Here is a 20,815-nt window from a genome sequence, read left to right as displayed (position 1 = left end):
CGTGTCCACTTTCCTACAATTTCACCAAGGAATCCTATCACAAGAAAAAAACCTATAACAATTTTTTATAGGCTATATATTAAAATGAGGACGAACTTTTTTTAAAACAAGGGCTTTGAATTATATTAGACTTGGTTTGAAAAAAATTAAATTGGATCCAACCCTCAGTGAACACATGATGATATCCACTTCACTGAGTCATGCCATGATATTATAGTCATGCTATGACAGCCTTATAGAGGTAGGTTTTCTAATGCAGAATATTTTAATTTGGACCAGAAGCTTTTGTGCTTTATGCTATGCATTAAAACAAACATTTCAGCCTTATCATATTAATATATATTTATATTAATTTTGTTACAAACTTTTTAAAACCTACTATTACCACCTAGAATCATCAACAGCACACCAGGAGACTGTACAATACTCTTCGATAATCATAAAGTTACATACATATCAAGTTATCATTTCACTTTGATTTCAAATAAATCCATATTTTAAAATAATATTGAACATATATCATTTCACTACAAACAAAAATAACCGCCAATCACATTTTCACTCACATCCCATTCAGAAAATACTAAGTTCATCTAAGAACTAGATAAATAACAAAAAAACACCAGAACCATCGTCCTTCACTTTAGTGAATTCCGTATTTCTTTGCTACTAAACAAATTTTAATAAAAGTCTAAATCTGTCACAAGCGGGCCTCTGTTATAAAGTAAAATACTCCTAGTTTAGAAGCCTTCTTGATAAGCCTTTGAGTCCAGACGAGCCTGCAGTAATTCGAGTTGTCTCCGTGCTTCGCATTGTGGGAAATTGTTCAGTTCGTAGTACTGGGGTGCGATCTTGAGTAGCCATTCAGCTGAAATAGAAATTGTTTATTAAATACACTGGAACAAAAAAATTAAGATCAAATTGATTTCATCATTCCAGCCTATTGCAGTCCACTGCTGGACATAGGCCTCCACAAGTTCGCGCCAAAAATGCGTGAACTCATGTGTGTTGCCCATAGTCACCACGCCGGGCAGGCGGGTTGGTGACCGCAAGGCTGGCTTTGTCGCACTTAAGACGCCGCTGCCCGTCTTCGGCCTGTGTGTTTCAAAGCCAGCGTTTAGATGGTTATCCCGCCATCGGTCGGCTTCTTAAGTTCCAAGGTGGTAGTGGAACCTTGTTATATGTTGAAGAAAGGGGGGTGGCTATATTCTTCTTTGGTGCCGTAGCCACACAGCACAAATTGATTTAGCCTGTAAGTATCACTGTTGGGCAAAAGCCTCTTTCTCCACGTTGGAGATGGGTTAGAACATAATTAACCATGATGCTCCATTATGGATTGCCAGATAATTTTCCTGTTATAAGTTATGATCGCTATCAGATCAACAGCTTTACGTAGACTCTCGAAGCACAGTGGGGAGACCCAAAAGGACATATTTTCCTACCATATATGTGTGTATACTCAAATCAAATGCAGACTTGTTTAAATAGAATTATCTGCCAAGAGTGAGAATCGAACACTTGACGGACTCACACAGTGTTTAAAAAACTAAACATACCACTTCATCAAACTTCTCTAGAATAGTAGACAAATTGTCGAACAATAATTTTTTTTTATGTCACTAGGTCGGCAAACAAACGTACGGCTCACCTGATGGTAAGCGATTACCGTAGCTTATAGACGCCTGCAACACCAGAAGCATCGCAAGCGCGTTGCCGACCCCATCCCCAATCCCCCCAGGAGCTCTGGTCACCTTATTCACCAACAGGAACACAATACTGCTTGAAAACAGTATTATTTTGCTGTGGTCTTCTGTAAGGTCGAGGTACTACCCCAGTCGGGCTGCTCCATATTTTGAGCAAGAAATTCCTGCTGTGCCCTACCTCAGTTTACCTAGGTTTTTGATAGAAACCTGTAACATCCCTCTGTTAGCAAGTAAGAGGTCATTGAATATAAAGAAAGACTACAAATTATACACTTACAACTTATATTAAGTATGAAAAATAAGGGCTAACATTCTAGTATACTCACGTTTGATATCCGTAACTGTCCGTATATAGTTTTTGGTCGTGAGGACAAACTCGTTATAAATCACCCAGTCTGGCTTGTGGTCGAGGCAGGTGGATGGATGTAGCTGAACCACCTGGTTGTCCTTAACCGTGAGGTAATGACCTGTGCGCTCTAAGTGGGCTACCTGAAATATTATTTAAATAGATAAGTAAATAATATATAAAGATATCTTTAATAATTATGTAAGTCTATCATATCGTAGTTTTTATCTATTTATTATTGATTTTTCCTCCTTAATTTGTGCACACTTCTAACCGCTGCTACTGTATCGTGTCCAGTACCCAAAAGTTATCTGGAAGAAATCGCTATTTAGCGATAAGATCGCCTTTGTACATCTTGTATTGTATCTTTCTTTATATGTGTCTGTATTTTGGTATACATTAAGAATAAATAAATATTTTTAACATACATATAAAGATACATATTTTTAATAATAAATATACATTATACAACCTATATTTAAAAAAAAAATGAATTGCTAAATGATTAATTTGAATATTTTTTCTTATAAAGCTTACTAGGGACATTGTGGGAGGTTGTAACGGATTTATTCCGTTTGAAAAATTTGGCAACAAATTAATAATAATAATACTACTAAATAAATTCTTTATTTCCAGTAAGTATATCAAGAAATTTATAAAATAATTTGTCACAATAATATTCATACAAAAAAAATTTGAAACATAGCATCTGCAGCAAAGCAACTACGAGACCTGTGCTTCAATTGTGATTCGATGGAAAATTACATAAAACAAACGATTCTTGAAGTAAAAGTGCTTTACACACGATTGACTTGGGGAGTGAGCTGGCGATTGTGTGACGAGAACGTTACGAAAAGTTTGTTATTGTTGTTGTTTGTGTAATTGGGCGTGGCGAACGGAAGTTGCGAAGGAGATATAAGTTAGTGAAGATAGAAAGAAAGAGTTAAGTTTCGTAAGTTTTACTTCAGTTGTGTGGTCGAAAGCACACTCGTTTTTTTAAACTGAAAAAACACACCTAATAGTTCATAATTGTGTTTGCAAGCAAACGAAACGAATACGCATTATCAAAGATTACTCCAAAAGTTGTAATCAGATCTCGATGAAATTTAAATGTGACTACATGATAAACATCGGCTTTCGATTAAATTAAAAATCATCAAAATCGGTACACCCAGTAAAAAGTTATGCGGATTTTCGAGAGTTTCCCTCGATTTCCCTGGGATCCTATCATCAGATCCTGGTTTGTTTATCATGGTACCAAAGTAGGGATATCTCCTTTCCAACAAAAAAAGAATTATCAAAATCGGTTCATAAACGACGGAGTTAACCACGAACATACATAAAAAAACTCCTCCTTTTTTGAAGTTGGTTAAAAAGATAAAAAAAATATTGGGTAAATTAGCAAATAAATAAAACGTTTGATATACACACGGTCATCTGTTTCTAAGGCAAAATAATATTTGTTTTAGGTAACAGATAAAATAGATAAATATTTTTAATAATCCAGATACACATAAAAATAAAACCTATTTAATATATATTTTCCCCAATCTTGTGGCAACAATCAAAGTCACAACTACCCAGAGCAGAAAGCATGGCCACTACAAACAGCACCAATAGGCTAGTCAATTAATTATTATCCAGAGTTTTGCGTTTACAACTAATTCACAAACGTATGGAGGGGTGCAAAATTCTATAGTTGATATAAAGTTAACGAGATATAATATAAAGCCTCACCTGCATAAAGAAACCGTTGACGAGTGCCTTCCTAATATTGATGTAATAGTCTTTACTTGTAAACTCTGTGCTTGTACGTTTCAAGTTGAATCTGAAAACATTTACACAAAATTAACATTAACTATAACTACACTTTCATCAACAGATCAGATCAGAACTTAATCCACCATGCTGCTTCAATGCGGGTTGGCGGATGTATTCCCTACTATGATTAGCGTTCACTATCAGGTGTACATGATAACGACAGGGACCGACGGCTTAACGTGGGCAGGCGGGTTGGTGACCGCAGGGCTGGCTTTGTCGCACCGAAGACGCTGCTGCCCGTCTTCGGCCTGTGTATTTCAAAGCCAGCAGTTGGATGGTTATCCCGCCATCAGTCGGCTTTTTAAGTTCCAAGGTGGTTGTGGAACCTTGTTATCCCTTAGTCGCCTCTTACGACACCCACGGGAAGAGAGGGGGTGGCTATATTCTTTAGTACCGTAGCTACACAGTACACTACACTTCACTACTTGCATGAAATACAGCGTCACTAAATCCACACGTCTCTATTATCAATGTAATCCTGCACCGAATAATATACGCTTCAGCCTGTAATATCCCACTACTGGGCGTAGGCCTCTTTCCCCATGTAGGAGAAGGATCAGAGCTTAATCCACCACGCTGCTCCAATGCGGGTTGGCGGATATATTCCCTACTACGAGTAACGATCGCTATCAGGTGTACATGATAACGACCGGGACCGACGGCTTAACGTGCTCTCCGAGGCACGGTAGGGAGACCCACAAGGACTGCACAAACACCCAGACCACGGCAAACACCTGTATGGCCGCAACCGCCATCGCAACCGACACAATGCATGGCTGTGACCGTTGCGCCAACGCGGCGTCACCGAACGTACGTGTGCACCGAATAATACGCTTTATCTATTAATTTCTTTTTTATAAACACTTTAAATTGACTTTAAGCACTTGATTAATTTATTCAGCCTGTAATATGCCTAAGATAGACATACGGCCTCTTTCTTTGAGTAAAAGAAAAGTTGGAATTGAATAAACCATGCTGTGGATTAAGGTATAATTTCCCTACCACAAGTAATGATCACTATCTATATATGAGTGTCTGATAACAAGTGCAATCTACAGCTCGTACATATTCTTTCAGGCAAACTGGGGAATCACAAGGATGGCCAATTGGACAGAAAAACAACCCAGCCTATGTAATAGACAAATACACATTATATTAGATTGGTTGTCACGTGGGTATGTATAACTAAATAATAAAAAAAAATAGCATATCAACATTCTAATTTATACGGGACTTATTGTGATTTTTACTTAGAAACTCCCGACATTTCGGAAATGTTGTCATGGCCAACGCCGACAAACTCAATGGAAATTGGGCTTGGAGGAAGGATCTCTCGATCATTTGTTTTTTAATTGTCTGAAATTAACTGTATCACTATATGCATATCATACCCCAAAAACATTCTGCGGCCGGGTAATGTTTGTTTTCTTCTAACTTTAGTGCCATCTTCTTTTTGTGTTGTCTTAGCTAAGTTTATTAGAATCAATGATATAAAATTATAATTTACCAATAAATTAAAGTTAAATAATCATGTCAAATATTTTCAACTAACTACAGTTTAAGCGGCTTATCCCACTATTGTAATGTCAAAAACGGACATCTCCCGACTTATACACTTTCAGTAGGTACTTGTCATTGGCAAAATCATCGGCGAAAAGCTGATGGAGCCATAGTCTTTAAAGAAGAAGAAGAAGAAGAAGAATGACAATTGCAGTAAATCACATACAAGTGTGTTGATAGTGGCTATAAATGATTATAAAACTATATAGATACCTGTCCATAATCCGGCTGAGTTGTTGCCGCACATTGTCACCAGATTTAAGTGATCTGTAGTTGATGAAGTTATCGTAGCACCAGTGCGGATCTTCCATATCTGAAAACGTAGAATAAATATATAAAATGTATGTAATTAAGTAATGTGTGAGATCTACTGCTGCTATTTAGGAAAAGGTTCAAGTTTTATTTAATGTACTTGTCTCGTTTTTTTTTTTTTTTTTTTTTACACACGGTCGTCTGTCCCTAAAGTAAACAACTTAATGCTTGTGTTATAGGTAACAGCCGACTGGTATAGCTAATTTTTTTTTTTTTTGATAAACATACTTATGAATAATACATATATAAATAAATATATACATTACACGCAGACTCTGGGTGGGAATCGAACCCACAACCCCCGGAGCAGAAAGCAGGGTCACTACAAACTGCGCCAACGGGCTAGTCAAAAGGCGGGGGTTTTATCCATCGATTAATTGTGATACTTATAACTAATGGATATCTTAATATACGTGTTATGTGTCACATTGTTTGTCAGCGATGGACTTCCTAATAAGTAATTTGCACAGCGTGTGCAGTTTGATCTAACTTGAAAGATGAAAGAGAAGGCTATATTTTATTTTGATATATATAATTATGTTTAAGAAAAAAACAAAAATAAGGTGGTACGAAGTTCGCTAGGTCAGCTACTTTCTTTGATAATAATCAGAATCAAATAATGATGCATCTGTTGTCATGTGTATGTTTGTTTGCTCCTTATTACCATTGTCTTCTAAAAACACCATGAATAGGACGACGTTTTGAGTTATTTCGTTTTATATACGTTTGATTTCGCGTATAGTCTATGCCCTATGCAAACCAAGACTTAGTATTCTAGTGTTCAATTGGTACTGACTCTGTTTGAAGGCGTGGTACACGTTGAGAAGTGTGAGATGATCGCCATCGATGTGAGCGAACCTCATCTTAGCCTCGTCAGCCGCTTTACGAGCTTCGTTTGGACGTACAAAGCACTGTGGTACTGAAAAATAATAGACAAATTTATTAATAAGGTGGTAGTGGAACTGTGTTATCCCTTAGTCACCTCTTACAACACCCACGGGAAGAGAGGGGGTGGCTATATTCTTTAGTACCGTACCAACGCAGTACTAATACTAAAGTGTAATCTATACTAATATTATAAAGCTGAAAGATTTGTTTTTTTTTTTTTTGTTTGTTTAACGCGCTAATCTCAGGAAGTACTGGTCCGATTTGAAAAATTCTTTCAGTGTTAGATAGCCCATTAATCAAGGGTGGCTATAGGCTATATATCATCACGCCACGACCAATAGGAGCGGAGCACCAATGAATAATGTTTCAAAATCGTTTTTATTTTTCTTTTGAAAGTTTCCGCTGCGTAAGCGCTAAAAGTTTCGCAAAAATCATGTATGCAGAATTGTTTCTATTCCACGCGGACGCTACCTAAGCTATCATTTCATCTATTAAAATTTTCGCTTATCCGTAACTGTCTGCATTTCATTGACAGTAAGTAGCCCCCTCATCAAGTCTTTGCCAATGTTTTCCCTATCTTGGTACCAAATTTCATAAAAATCCGTTCAGTATTCAAGAGGTGAAAGCATAACAAACATTTATTTTCATTTTTCAACTTTCACACTTATAACATTGGTACAGATAATAAAAGTATTATAGCCTTATACCCGTTTCGACTTTGTAGTATATAATAATATTAGCTGTTGTGGTAACAGGTATAGTATAAATCGAGATCCCATTGTCGGTATAAGGGATCATCATGCCAATTATTTAGAAGCCCACTTTTTTTATTGGACCATTACTCCTTATTAAACTTCTTATTAACTATCATAATGTATACAATTAACAAAAACGATGCATGAAAATTAGTTCAATAGGTTATGAGTTCAAAATAAACTTCTCATACTTAACGGCCCTATGTAATTTACCCTGCGTGGGGGGTACTGAAACACACAAATATCCAAGCACAAGCACCTAAACCCCGATAAACATCTGCATGGCTTATATAAATATTCACTATGAGTAGGGATCAGCGTCACCAATAGACAGAAAGGTAGTAGGGTATCTTCTTTATAATATGTAGAAAACATATAGTGATTTGCTGGCTTTGAAATACACAGGCCGAAGACGACAAAGCCAGCCCTGTGGTTACCAACCTGCCTGCCCAGCGTGTCACTAGGTCGGCAAACAAGCGTACAGCTCACCTGATGGTAAGCGATTACCGTAGCTTATAGACGCCTGCAACACCAGAAGGATCGCAAGCGCGTTGCCGACCCAATCCCCAATCCTCCCAGGAGCTATGGCCCGAGACTATGGGCAAAATACCTGAGTTCATGCCATTTTTGGCGCGAACTTGTGGAAGCCTGTGTCCAGCAGTGGACTGTGATAGGCTGAAGTGATATAGTGATCACTCACCAGAAAGCATAGCAGTGATGGATAGTATTTCATTAGAACAGTTGTGGTTGCAGCTGGCTATCAACATCTTGGCCAGCTGTGGGTCCAGGGGAAACTCCGCCATGACAGCTCCTAAGTCCGTCAGGTTGCCATCGTCATCTGGAATTGGGAGATACGAGTATTAAGATTAGACTGCTTTTCTATTTGTTCTGATTTCCTAAATATTATTCCAATTTCCAAGATATACATTGACTATATAGGAATATAATAAGAAGGAAATAGCTCGCTAGCTTTAAGCTAGCTAGCTATAGCTAAGCAATGCTGGTACAAAGGCACTACTTATCTTATGATGAAATCTCTTCCAGTAGTCCTGCCACAGGAAAATTATAAGACAGTCGCAAAATTAGCGTGTACAATCTCAACATATTGAGAATAAAAATACTGTAGCGACATCGCGACATATAAAACTAGAGAAAACTGACTTATCCTGCATCGCGCTATCAAAGTTATTACCCCACCAGACACAACACCCGTCTGGTTGGAGGATCCTCCCTTGTCGAGGGCGGACGAGCAACTTAACACCACGTTCCTCACATCCCCCCAAAATATAATTTATAATAAATACATAATTATACAATATATAAAAGCATACATACATAATAATGTATAAACACACGCAGATACAAATAACATGATACTTATACATACACGCATACACATATACGATAATATAATACATACGATAATATATTCCAATACGCATAAAGACACTTAATTAAATTGATTTTAGACTAGGATTGATTCAGATTGAATTCTCTCACTCTTTTCTTAAACAACGATAATGTTTTGCAATCGCAAATTTCATATGGTAGGGAATTTCTAAGGCTAACGAAATGTGCAGTAAAGAAGTAAGAATGAAAATCGGTACGGTGGGTGGGCATCTGAAGAAGAGAACGTGTATAAGATCTGCACGGAGAATCATCATCACGAGAAGAAGAAAAGCGGTCGCATAGATACGAAGGAGAACGAGGATTAAAAAGAGTCTTAAAAAGGAAACAAAGTATTCTAAAATTCCTACGATGGCGGATAGATAGCCATTGGAGCTGCTTACTAAAGTGACTTACATGGTCATGTTTTTTTTAAGCCGAAAATGAAACGTAAGTCGCTCAAGCCTGTTAAGTAATTCTTGGGTGACATTTAAACAAGTGACATCAGCGTAATTAATGATCAGATGTATGAGAGTTCGCACGAGAGAAACTTTAGTCTTGAAGGGTAAAAAATTAATAAAAGAAATGTAATGTATTTTTTTTTTTTACTCAATATTCTGTAGTAAGTTTCTAAGGTAATCAATGCTTGTGTTATAGGAAATAAAAGGAACTATTATATGTGTATAAAAGATGGATGTATATATTTTTAACTAACATACTGATAAAGATGTGTGGACTTAGTGTCGCTGCATTTTATGCAACATGTTACAAATTTTGTACTAAAACACAGTTTATGTACTATTTTTCAAAAGAGTAACTGCGGTGTTTCTCGCCGATTCTTCTCTGCAGAATCTACATTCCGTATCGGTGGTAGCTTTACTTCTACAAATAATAATTTATTTTTAAAGTTTTAATTTGTAAAATGACGATTCGAAAATGCTCTTCGTGCCTATTTGAATAAAGCTGTGTTAGTTTTAAATTTTGATTGTGATTTTGAGTTGTTAAGAATTATTGTAACTGACATTTAATTTTAATTTCGATTTTTGATTTTGGTTTTAATTTTGAATTTAAATTGAATACGGTGATAATTGTGATAATTTAATATATTGACATTTTTAATTTGAATTTAAATTGAATAAGTCATTATTTTTAAGCTGTTAATTGATTGAATTTTAATTTTGATTGAATTTTAATTGTTATTTAAATTTAGTATTGATTGGATTTTGATTCAAGTTTTAATTTTAATTTTGAGTGAATTTTAATATTGATTTTTGTTTTCTTTTTTTTATTTTAATTTCAGTCTTTAGTATTGATTTTTTTTTAATTTTAAATATTGTAATTTTGATTGAATTTTAGTATATATTTTAATTTTGTAATTTAAATTTTTGTAATATTGATCGAATTTTAGTATTGAATTTGGTGATAATTTTAATTTTGGATTTGATTGAAATTTAGTATATTGATTTTGATTTGTAAATGAAAAAAAAAATGTAACTAACAAAATTACGGACGTATGTCTGAAATAAATTATTATTATTAATATTATTATTATATTTCACTCACCGAGTGCAGCTAAGTAGTTGAGAAGCTCCAAGGCCCTCATGAGGGTCTCGGGCGCCGGAGGGTCCATGAAGTCAAAGTGCACCAGATCGTCGATTCCCAGCTTTTTCAACTGCAAAACTACAGATCCTAAGTTTGATCTGCAATGTGTAATGCGGACGGCATTAGGTACGAGCTTACCACTTTGACGTATGTTACTGTAGAACCCTTATGCAGCTAGGTACTAGATAGTGTTAGGTTTTAGTCTATGTGCTAAACCTAGTCTTTAGCTACCTACGTGCTAAGATTTCTACTGATAAGTGTCATTATAATCTACACGAGTAACTTTTAGTCATCATCATCAGTTCAGCCTATCGCAGTCCACTGCTGGACGTAGGTCTCCACAAGTTAGCGTCAAAAAATTGAGTGAATGGGTTGCCCGTAGTCACCACGCTGGGCAGGCGGGTTTGTGACCGCAGGGCTGGCTTTGTCGCACCGAAGACGCTGCTGCCCGTCTTCGGCCTGTGTATTTCAAAGCCAGCAGTTGGATGGTTATCCCGCCATCGGTCGGCATTTAAAGTTCCGCGCATTTCCGTGCATTTTAAGTCGCCTCTTACGACACCCACGAGAAGAGAGGGGGTGGCTATATTTATTATTGCCATAGCCACATAGTTTAAACTTTTAGTATACTTTTTAAATTAATAAGTCGATTTATTAGAATAAGACTATAAGAAAGCCGTGACAACATGAGCAGATTGGTTATCATCACAATTCAAATTGTTATATACCACTGCTGGGCGACATAGGCCTCTTTCTCCGTATATCTACCAACACGTTGCTCCAATGCGGGTTGGCAGATATATTCCATAATATGAGTAATGATCACTATTATGTGTATATGATAACAACCGAGACCGACAACTCCTCTCCAAGGCACAGACATCCAAAATGGAAAGAAATATTTGTTGAACAAATATCAATCACGAGCAGGAGTCGAACCCACACACGGTCAGTGTTTTAGGCGCCTACATAAATCACTACACCAGAGCGGTTTTTATCATAAACGGGTAAAACTACTATATACATCTAGTATACAAGAAGTTTTCTATTTATATATCGCTTCAGTGAATTCTATCAAATGTATTTACATTACCTAACATTACTATAATGATTTTATTATTTTGGAAAAGACCAAAACAAATCTAAGAACCTGATGATAATCAGATAAGACAGACATAACAACTTTGAAATAACTTTGTGACTAAAATTAATGATAAACAAGATAAAAAAAAAATTAAATTTAAACCCTGAGTGAAGTCACCTCAGAATCTCGGGGTATGTGTTGTCTTGCATTTCATTCTTATAAGCCTTCTCCGTATACAGTCTAAAACATTTCCCCGGACGTGTCCTACCGGCTCTACCGGCCCGCTGTTGAGCCGACGCCTTACTGATCGGTGACACCAACAGAGACTCCACACGAATCCTTGGATTATACACCTTCTGCTTCGAGAATCCTGTATCTATCACGAACACGACACCATCTATCGTTAAGGATGTCTCCGCTATGTTCGTGGATACAACCACTTTTCTACCGATCGCCCCATTTGCTCGGTTCGGTGGTGCCGGCTCGAAGATTCTCTGTTGCAGGTTAGGTGGCAGTGTCGAGTATAGCGGAATACATTTCAGTTCGCCGACATCCGGTCCCAAATTATCTATTTCACGCTTAATTCTCTTGCAGGCGTCTTCGATTTCCTCTTGACCGGTGAGGAAGAGTAAAATATCACCAGCTATTTCTTCACATATATGTATCTGTATAACAGTACGTATCGCCGCTTCTAAATAGTCTCTTTCTGGTTGGGGAGTGTAAAATATTTCTACCGGATGAGTTCTACCCGGTACATTCATCAGCGGAGCATTATCAAAGTACTGCTGGAACTTCCCAGCATCTAAAGTTGCTGACATGATAACCAGCTTCAAATCTGTTCTCTGTTTTATCACTTCTTTTAATACACCCATTAGGATATCTGTCGCTAAGGTCCTCTCGTGAGCCTCATCGAGGAGTATCACTCTGTATTGCTCCAGCATCGGATCAGACATAGCTTCACGGAGCAACATACCATCGGTCATGTATTTGAGCACCGTTTGGGGCCCGGAGCAGTCTTCAAAACGAATGCTGTAACCGACTTGCTGACCCAACGGCACGTCCATTTCTTCAGCGACTCTCTGGGCTACCGACATAGCCGCTACTCTTCTTGGTTGAGTGCAGGCAACTCCGTGGGATTTCATCCCTGTGACAGCTGCAAATTCGACACACCACTGTGGTATCTGAGTTGTCTTTCCTGAACCTGTTTCACCGACTAATACGACACACTGGTGAGTGTTTAGGAGTCTCATAAAGTCGTTTTTGTATTCCCATACTGGGAGGCCGAGACGACGACGCAGGAGCTCGTGATAACGCACGGAATGTGGCAAACCTGTAAACAAAAATATTAAATTAATCAATCGGTTAATATCAATTAGGATAAAGTTTTAAAATGTCCAGTTCCTTATTTATACATTTTAACGCCTATGCGTTTAAGCAGTAAGTGTTTTAAAACATCCAGTAGTTACCCAAATTGACTCAACAATAAGCTGATCTAAAGTAAACTTGGGTAACTCATGAGTGAGTGATACAAATGAAACATATCTTTTCAAGTGAGCTAGTCTCTCATCAGCTCACTTGCGTTTCAAATATATCTCCAGCTCACTACATAGGCTTATGATTCATTTTCGAGAGACTGACGTACTGAGCGGGAGTAAAAGAGACTGAGCTAGTGAGCCACTCGATCGGACGATGGCGTTTATCATGCGAAAGAGAGAGATAGTTAGCTATGGCTCTGTATCTTTTCGATTCATATTTCACAAGGTCATAGACTCGATCGTCTTGCTTTGAACAAGCGAAAAAGTATTTTTTACGACAACATAAGGTTACATTTTGGTTGCATTATAAAATTATTTCACTGAGCTGAATGAGCTGAAGAGCTAAATGAATGATATATATCCTAAGATCAAAATGATATATATCTCTCTTTTCTTTTCAGTGATACAAACTTCGCATGGCTAATCTAAAGTGCAATAAAAACTATAGAAACAGATTAATTTCATAATGCAGGGAAAAGGGCATAGATAACTAAGATCTTTTATTTTAATCAACTTTAGTAACATTATTAGAATACAATTAATACTCTAATTAAAATTAAAATGGTAATAATTTTTAATATTTCAATTATTGTAATATTAATTATATAGTTTTAGAAAGAAATTATATCATGTATTAATAACGTATTTTTTTAATATATAAAATGTTTATTAAAATGTAGTTTCATATGGCAATACCTGGAACCGCTGTTTGCAGCTATAATTGAGGTGACACTTTTATTATTATTATTATTATTATTAAACCTTTATTGCGGATATAGTTAACAATGTTCCTTACAATTCATGTTGATCGACAATATTACAAAAAGGGTACATGCTAACGTATATCTGCGTGTCTTTGGGACACAAAGGCCTCCTCCAACTCCTTCCACTTCTCTCGGGACAATGCAGCCCTCTGCCATAATGGGCCTGCAACCCTTCTGATCTCGTCTGACCTTCGCTTCCTTTGTCTTCCTCTCTTTCTTCTGGTGTGAAATTGAGGGGTCCACAGGGACACATCCCTCGTCCATTTATCTCCAGTGTCTCTGAGCATGCGGCCTACCCACCTCCATTTCAGGGTTTTTGTTTTTAATAAGACATCTTCCACCTTTGTTGTTTTTCTTATATCCTCCGCCCTTTTGCGATCTCGTTTAGTGTAACCCATTATGTTTCGTTCCATAGCCCTCTGACAAGTAACGAGTTTTTGGCCTTGTTTTTGTGTTGTTGCCCATGTTTGGCACCCGTAAAGTGAGTATTGGTAGTATACAGATGTTGTATATTTTTCTTTTTATGGCCATGTTATACTGTTTGCCTTTAAACACTTCTTTCAAGGTCCAGAATCTCTTCCATGAGTTGGCCCCATGAGGGCTGAGCTTCCATGAGGTGACACTTACCAAGTTTAAAATGTACAAATTTTAAATGAAATGGTGTTCATTTTGTTGATGCAACTTAGAAATAAAATAAAAAAAGATATTAATATATCTAAGCGCCTACCGAGAGTCAAATGACAAGCCTTTTGCTCAAAAACGAGCTAGACCCAATCTGGGACTGTTTTCTCCTTTAAACAGAGTCACGAAAGAATACAATGTTATTCATAATACCACTGTTTCCGTCAACCACTCAAGTCATGAAATGGATATATTCTCTAATGGTCTAAATTCATTTTAAAAACATGTAGGCTTAAAATATTATGAATTGTAAGAGATGGTTGGTACTTAAAATTCTTGATGTATTTTTTTTATTATTATTTTATAATGCACTAGCAGCTCTTGGAGCTGATGCGTGCATATTACTGCACTTATGTTCTCTCTACTTTAGTTTTTAAATGTTCATCCAGTCTGTTTTTAAAGGTGTTTACTGATGGTGCACCAATCACTGATTCTGGCAGCTTGTACCACTGGGTAACTACACATGTATTAAATGTCCTAATAATTTTACATTTATTAACATCTATTGTCAAAACTTTACACCTAATTAATTTTTAATGCAATCTAACTTATACCGTCTATTTATATTTATATTCTCATTTACTTATAATAATTGAGTATTAATCAATATTATTCTAATGAAGTGTTTTATTATATATATTCTAATAATTTTAATTTAATTCAATGTTAGTTACTTAGTATTTACTTGTTGTTTTCAATTGAAGTAAAAATTGTCTTATTCGCATTGTGGTTTGCAGCTGTAATTGAGATGACACTCAGCAATCAACATTCTATAATCAAGCTATTTTTTGTGATTTGTGTTTATCTTGTCGTGTAAATAAATAAATATCCAAGACCTATTTCCCTCCGGCGTGGGGTAAGACAGGGAGATGTAATATCACCGAAACTGTTTACCACTGCGCTGGAGGATGTTTTTAAGACCTTGGATTGGGGAGAACAATGAATCAACGTAAACGGCGAGTACATCTCTCACCTTCATTTCTCGGACGATATCGTCATCTTTTGTGGAGACGTTGGATGAGCTAGGGCGACCTAAACGAGTTGGTCTCGGTATGAAATTAGACGAAACGAAAGTTATGTTTAACAACCAAGTCATACCGAGACCGGTATTGGTCGATGGTATTCTTCTCGAAGTTGTTCAGAATTATGTTTACCAAGACCATACCATCCAACTAGGCCGCAACAACTTTGAGAAGGAGTCCGATAGGAGTATCCGGTCGGGCTGAGCGGCGTTTGGCGGGTTTCGCTGAGTCTTCACTTCGAAGATTCCGCAATGCTTGAAGACAAAAGTCTTCGAGCAATGCATCCTGCCTGTGTTAACATATGGCGCCGAGACGTTGACACTGACGAAGAGACGGATCCACGAGTTTAAGGTCGCTCAACGTGCAGTGGAACGGGCTATGCTTGGGGTTTCTCTCAAAGAAAGGATTAGAAATGAGACTATCCAAGAGAGAACGAAAGTAACCGATATAGCCCACCGAATGTTGTTATTGTTAACGTGGGCTGTTTTTCCCAACTCGACGTCTTCGTGCGTCTATTTTGCGTGACTGACTGGCTGTGGACACTCGACATTTGTGCCAACCTAGCTCCTTAAGGAAGCCTAGCAGACCCTTCACGTTACCGACGACTTCCTGGAGCGACCTCGGTGTCCCGAGTCCCTGTAGTTCGCCACACTACCGCATTTCAGCAGGATATAGCCCACAGAATTAGCAAGTTGAAGTGGCAGTGGGCTGGTTACTTGTGTCGCAGGACCGATTGCTGTTGAAGCAGACGTGTTCTCGAGTCGAGAAAGTGCAAACACAGTGTGGGATATCTTCTGGCCCACTGGACCGACGATCTCAGTAAGATTGCCGGTGTAGGCTGGATGAGGATTGCGAAAAACCAATGTCTGGCTTGAACTTGGGGAGGCCTATGTCCAGCAGTGGACTGCAATAGGCTGAAGTGAAATAATTTGATATAAAATGTATAAATAATTCAGTTATAAATAATCTATTGTTAATAATTTAAAAATAAATTGCATCGAACCACATTAATATTTAATATTTGCACACCTTAAGGTAGAACATGTTTGGACAATACTAATGTTATCCTTGTACAACTTCAATACCATGTTCTTGCAAGTAAATGATCATTACTATTTATTATTATTTAATTAAACATACCTGTATATTGGTTAATTCCAGGAGTACTGGTAGCAGTGGGTGGGGGGGCAGTTCCCAATGTGGCAACCGCATCCGATGTCTCACCACTACTGCTTCCAGATTTTGCTGCTGCTGCTGCCTTTTCTTCCCTGAAATTAAGAATTACATATTCCATTATCCATAATAAAAGTTCAAAGGCTAATTCTTACATTTTATGCTTGTTACTCCCGATTTTATTGTTTGAAAGAAGCCCACAACACTAGTAAGGAGGTCACTGGCAATGAGCCCAATATGTAGAAACACAACATAATAATAAGCATAATGGCAAAGATGGACGGACTTATCTCTGAAAGAGATTTCTTCCATTCAAACCATGGTCATGAGTGTTTCGTATAACAAGGAAAACAGTGCAAGAAGTATTTATTTAAGAAGAAAAAATCACCATAAAATTAAAGATAATAAATTTATATGCATTTAAAAATGTAACATACAACATACTAACAAATACATACATACATACTACATATAAACATATACATACTTACTACAATACATAATTAAATACATACATATTCTATACAGATTACACATTGGCTAGTTAGTGAAAGCAAGTGTTTCTATACATGTTTATCAAACTAAATGTTAGATTAATATACTATACAGTAAACAAATTGCATTCAATAATTTTATTAAAATAAACTTTTTATATCTAGGAACACAAACATCTTACACACACAATCACACAACTTATTGATTTTTATAGTACGAACCATATTACACATAAAGAAGAAATTAATACAATTATTACTGTAATCACAGCGCATAAAATATAACTTTTGTTCCGTTTTTATTAGAAGTATGACAAACCTAAGTAAATGGTTATAAAGGATAACATTCTGTATTTTCTTACTAGACATAAATATATTGATTATATATTTAATTTTAATTACGTAATAAACAGTATTCAGATATATTAGTAATTATTTAAACAGAAATAAAAGAACATTGAGTTATAATGTGCATGAAACGCACGTTTTTTATTCGTGTAAATAAAAAAAGAAGGAAAGGTCTTGGTATGAAAATCAATTTGATGTTTATTAAAATATTATCATATTTCTTTATGATGTATTCTAAGCATCTAAAATGGCTTTAAATTTAAATATACTAAAACAAAGGAGATGGTAAAATAGCTAACTATAAATGTTGTGTGGTACAAAGTTGTTGTATGTAGTTTAAAATATTCACTCACCGCTTTTTTTTAATAAACGGATCCATAACTTCTATTCTCCTCTTTGACATTTTAAAATTAACACATATATGGGTAAAATAAATTAGGATACGAGATAATTTCTCGAAAATTTTCAATAAACGAGGCAGCTAACAAAATGGCGAATACACGATACACAACACAGATAAAACAAGATATATTGAATCCGAAATAGATTAAAAAGAGTTAAAACCTAATGCACACTATCAAAGTTGATACCTCAATCGAAAGTTGTAACTTGTACTTGTAAAGTTGTAACTGGGAGCCGGTAGGTATCTTATTATTAATTGACTAGCAGCTGCCCGTGACGTCGCCAGCGTGAACGCTATACAGCACCAAAAATACCTACGATTATACCTTTTAAAATAACATTCATTTACCCATTTCTACTTTACATTTTATATATACAGAAAAATCTCATAGGTGGCGCTGCTTTAAAATTGCTTGTCTACTTATATTCATTTAATTATGTTTATCGGCTTAGTTACTTATATTGCGTGATTTTTATAGCGTGAAGCTAGCTTATATAGCATGGTTATTAACATAATAACAACAACATTCAAATATGCGTCGTTAGATTACACGTTGTTACAGAATGCGTTGAAGAAATAAAGGTTCACTGCTCGTTCCCGGTAGGTGATAACATGATAATATGTAGCCTATATGTTGATCCGACTTCTTAATAATATTCGTGCCAAATTTGAAGTAAATCCATGCAGTACTTTTTGAGTTTATCCCGGACATACATACAGACAAACAGACAAAAATTCTAAAAACTATATTTTTGGCTTCGGTATTGATTGTAGATCACACCCCAAGTATTCTTTTAAAAACATATTCAATGTACAGTTTTGACTTTCCTACCATTTTATCACTACATAGTATAAAACAAAGTCGCTTTCTCTGTCCCTATGTCGCTATGTATGCTTAAATCTTTAAAACTATGCAACGGATTTTGATGCGGTTTTTTAAATAGATAGAGTGATTAAAGAGTAAAATATATGTATAATAACATACATTAAATAGTGGAAAAATACTGTTATTTTTGAGGTTTCTAATGTGATGTTGTAAACAATTACATTTTTCCGCTTACATTGAAAACGCAGCCTGAACCCTACGAGATTTATCAAAATAATGTACTAAGTATTGTACACATTGAAAAGGTCTACAGAAAACTCCGCTATGGTATATGTCTATCCCTTATGGATATCCCACAATAACCTTTTTTTGTCATTTACTTTTTACGACAAATAATGGCTAATTTTTGAAGCGATTTTAACCAATACGGCATTAATCCTTATCTAATTAAATACCTTAAATACATTATTGTTTTAATATAGATCTATATGGCCCTTTACAGCAAATGATTTAAATGAATATTTTCGAAGATATTACAGATTAAAAAATTGCGGTACGTAGCGTTTGCGGCGGTTCTGGCCGGCTTTTACTCTAAAGTTAACGCGAGCGGGCCACGGGCAGTAATGAATAAATCAAAACTACTGGATCGATTTTAATCATTTTTTCAGTGAATGACATAGGCTATAATTATATTTTATACCTGTGCGAAGCCGGATAATAAATCGATTAGTGCCGTCAGCATGCATGAAAAAAAGTGAGTCATTGTAACCTTACGCCACCGTTACGCTCATTGTACGCTTGCGTCGCATCTATCTCTCTTCCACTCGATTGGCCTATGCATCCGAAGAGATGTTTTTTTATGATGTTGTCACGTTAAACTATCGTCCGTAAATTAACTTTACAGTCTTACAGTCTTTACTTGGTCTGTATGTTCTATCATGCAAAGTTTATTACACGAAATTTGAAGTGATTATCTCATTCGAAATCCAAGAGATGAAAATAAATTGTTTCAAAGTTTCGTCATGATTCATTATATTATGGACCTTTTATGAAAACTTAGATCCACTCAGAAGCTGACGAAAAGAACTACGATGGACGTAACGTAATTAAATCAGAAATGAGCTGAGAGATATGCTTAAGAACAGAAGCAGCCAAAATAAATTAACAAGGAATTAACCAACGAGTGGCAACGAGCAGGTGTTTGCCGTGGTCTGGGTGTTTATGCAGTCCTTGTGGGTCTCCCTACCTTCCTTCAAAGAGCACGGTAAGCCGTCAGTCCCAGTTGTTATCATGTACACCTGATAGCAATCGTTACTCTGCGGAGCGGAGCAGCGTGTTGGATTAAGCTCTGATCCTTCTCTTACACGGGGAAAGAGGCCTATGCCCAGTAGTGGGATATTACAGGCTGATCCGCAACGAGCAGGGTACATTGTTCGTAAAACCGATGTTTGTCTGCGTCAAATAACTGAATTACTCAAATGGTAGTTGAACGGCAAAGGAACCATAGTCATGGTGGACCACGATTAAGTAAAGATACAAATACAAGTGGGTTCAGAAGCATGTTACAAGTCTATGAAGGAAGTCATGAACTGGAAACAATACCGACATTATTAATATTTGACATTAAATTAAATTTAGCACTGAAGTTTTCTTTTTTAACCGACTTCAAAAAAAGGAGGAGGGTACTCAATTCAACCGTATATACATATATATATATATATATTTATGTATGTTTGGGGATAACTCCGTCGTTTATGAATCGATTTTGATAATTCTTTTTTTGTTGGAAAGGAGATATCCGTAGTTTGGTATCATGATAAGGAAACCAGGATCTGATGATGGGATACCAGAGAAATCGAGGAAAACTCTCGAGAAACCGCATAACTTTTTACTGGGTAAGGCCGATGTTTATCATGTGGTCATATTTAAATTTCATTGAGATCTGATTACAGCTTTTGGAGTAACCTTTGATAATGCGTATTTACTTGACTATTTTTTTGTCTACCAATGTTGTATTACTTGTCGATATAATTGAAGTCGGTTTTTCTTCGTTTGCCTGCAAACAAAATTATTATTTCAAATTTTTAGCCATTAATAAGAATCAATAACAAAATA

General features: G+C 36.3%; 1 protein-coding gene across 1 annotated transcript; it reads right to left on the bottom strand.

Moving 5' to 3' along the window:
• Positions 1-316: 316 nt before the first annotated feature.
• LOC123666848 (putative pre-mRNA-splicing factor ATP-dependent RNA helicase PRP1) lies at positions 317-17,989 on the bottom strand. The gene is made up of 10 exons (XM_045600871.1): positions 17,825-17,989; positions 16,597-16,724; positions 11,632-12,784; positions 10,335-10,471; positions 8,086-8,223; positions 6,539-6,661; positions 5,644-5,743; positions 3,787-3,877; positions 2,030-2,192; positions 317-868 (listed from the first exon to the last, which is right to left on the bottom strand). Exons 1-10 carry the CDS (start codon positions 17,872-17,874, stop codon positions 741-743), a joined length of 2,211 nt encoding a protein of 736 aa, XP_045456827.1. The 5' UTR covers positions 17,875-17,989; the 3' UTR covers positions 317-740.
• Positions 17,990-20,815: the final 2,826 nt, after the last annotated feature.

Source organism: Melitaea cinxia, chromosome 27, assembly GCF_905220565.1.
Source record: "Melitaea cinxia chromosome 27, ilMelCinx1.1, whole genome shotgun sequence".
NCBI classification, from domain to species: Eukaryota; Metazoa; Arthropoda; class Insecta; order Lepidoptera; family Nymphalidae; genus Melitaea; species Melitaea cinxia.
This window is presented reverse-complemented; position numbering and strand designations above follow the sequence as displayed.

Bases quoted from the DNA above. Each gene is read 5' to 3' on its own strand.
- LOC123666848 (XM_045600871.1), bottom strand. From the start codon at position 17,874: ATGTCAAAGAGGAGAATAGAAGTTATGGATCCGTTTATTAAAAAAAAG. The intron at 6,662-8,085 runs GTGAGTGATCAC...ATTATTTTTCAG, and splicing joins CATCACTGCTATGCTTTCTG to TACCACAGTGCTTTGTACGT. The intron at 3,878-5,643 runs GTATCTATATAG...AAATGTTTTCAG, and splicing joins CTCAGCCGGATTATGGACAG to ATTCAACTTGAAACGTACAA.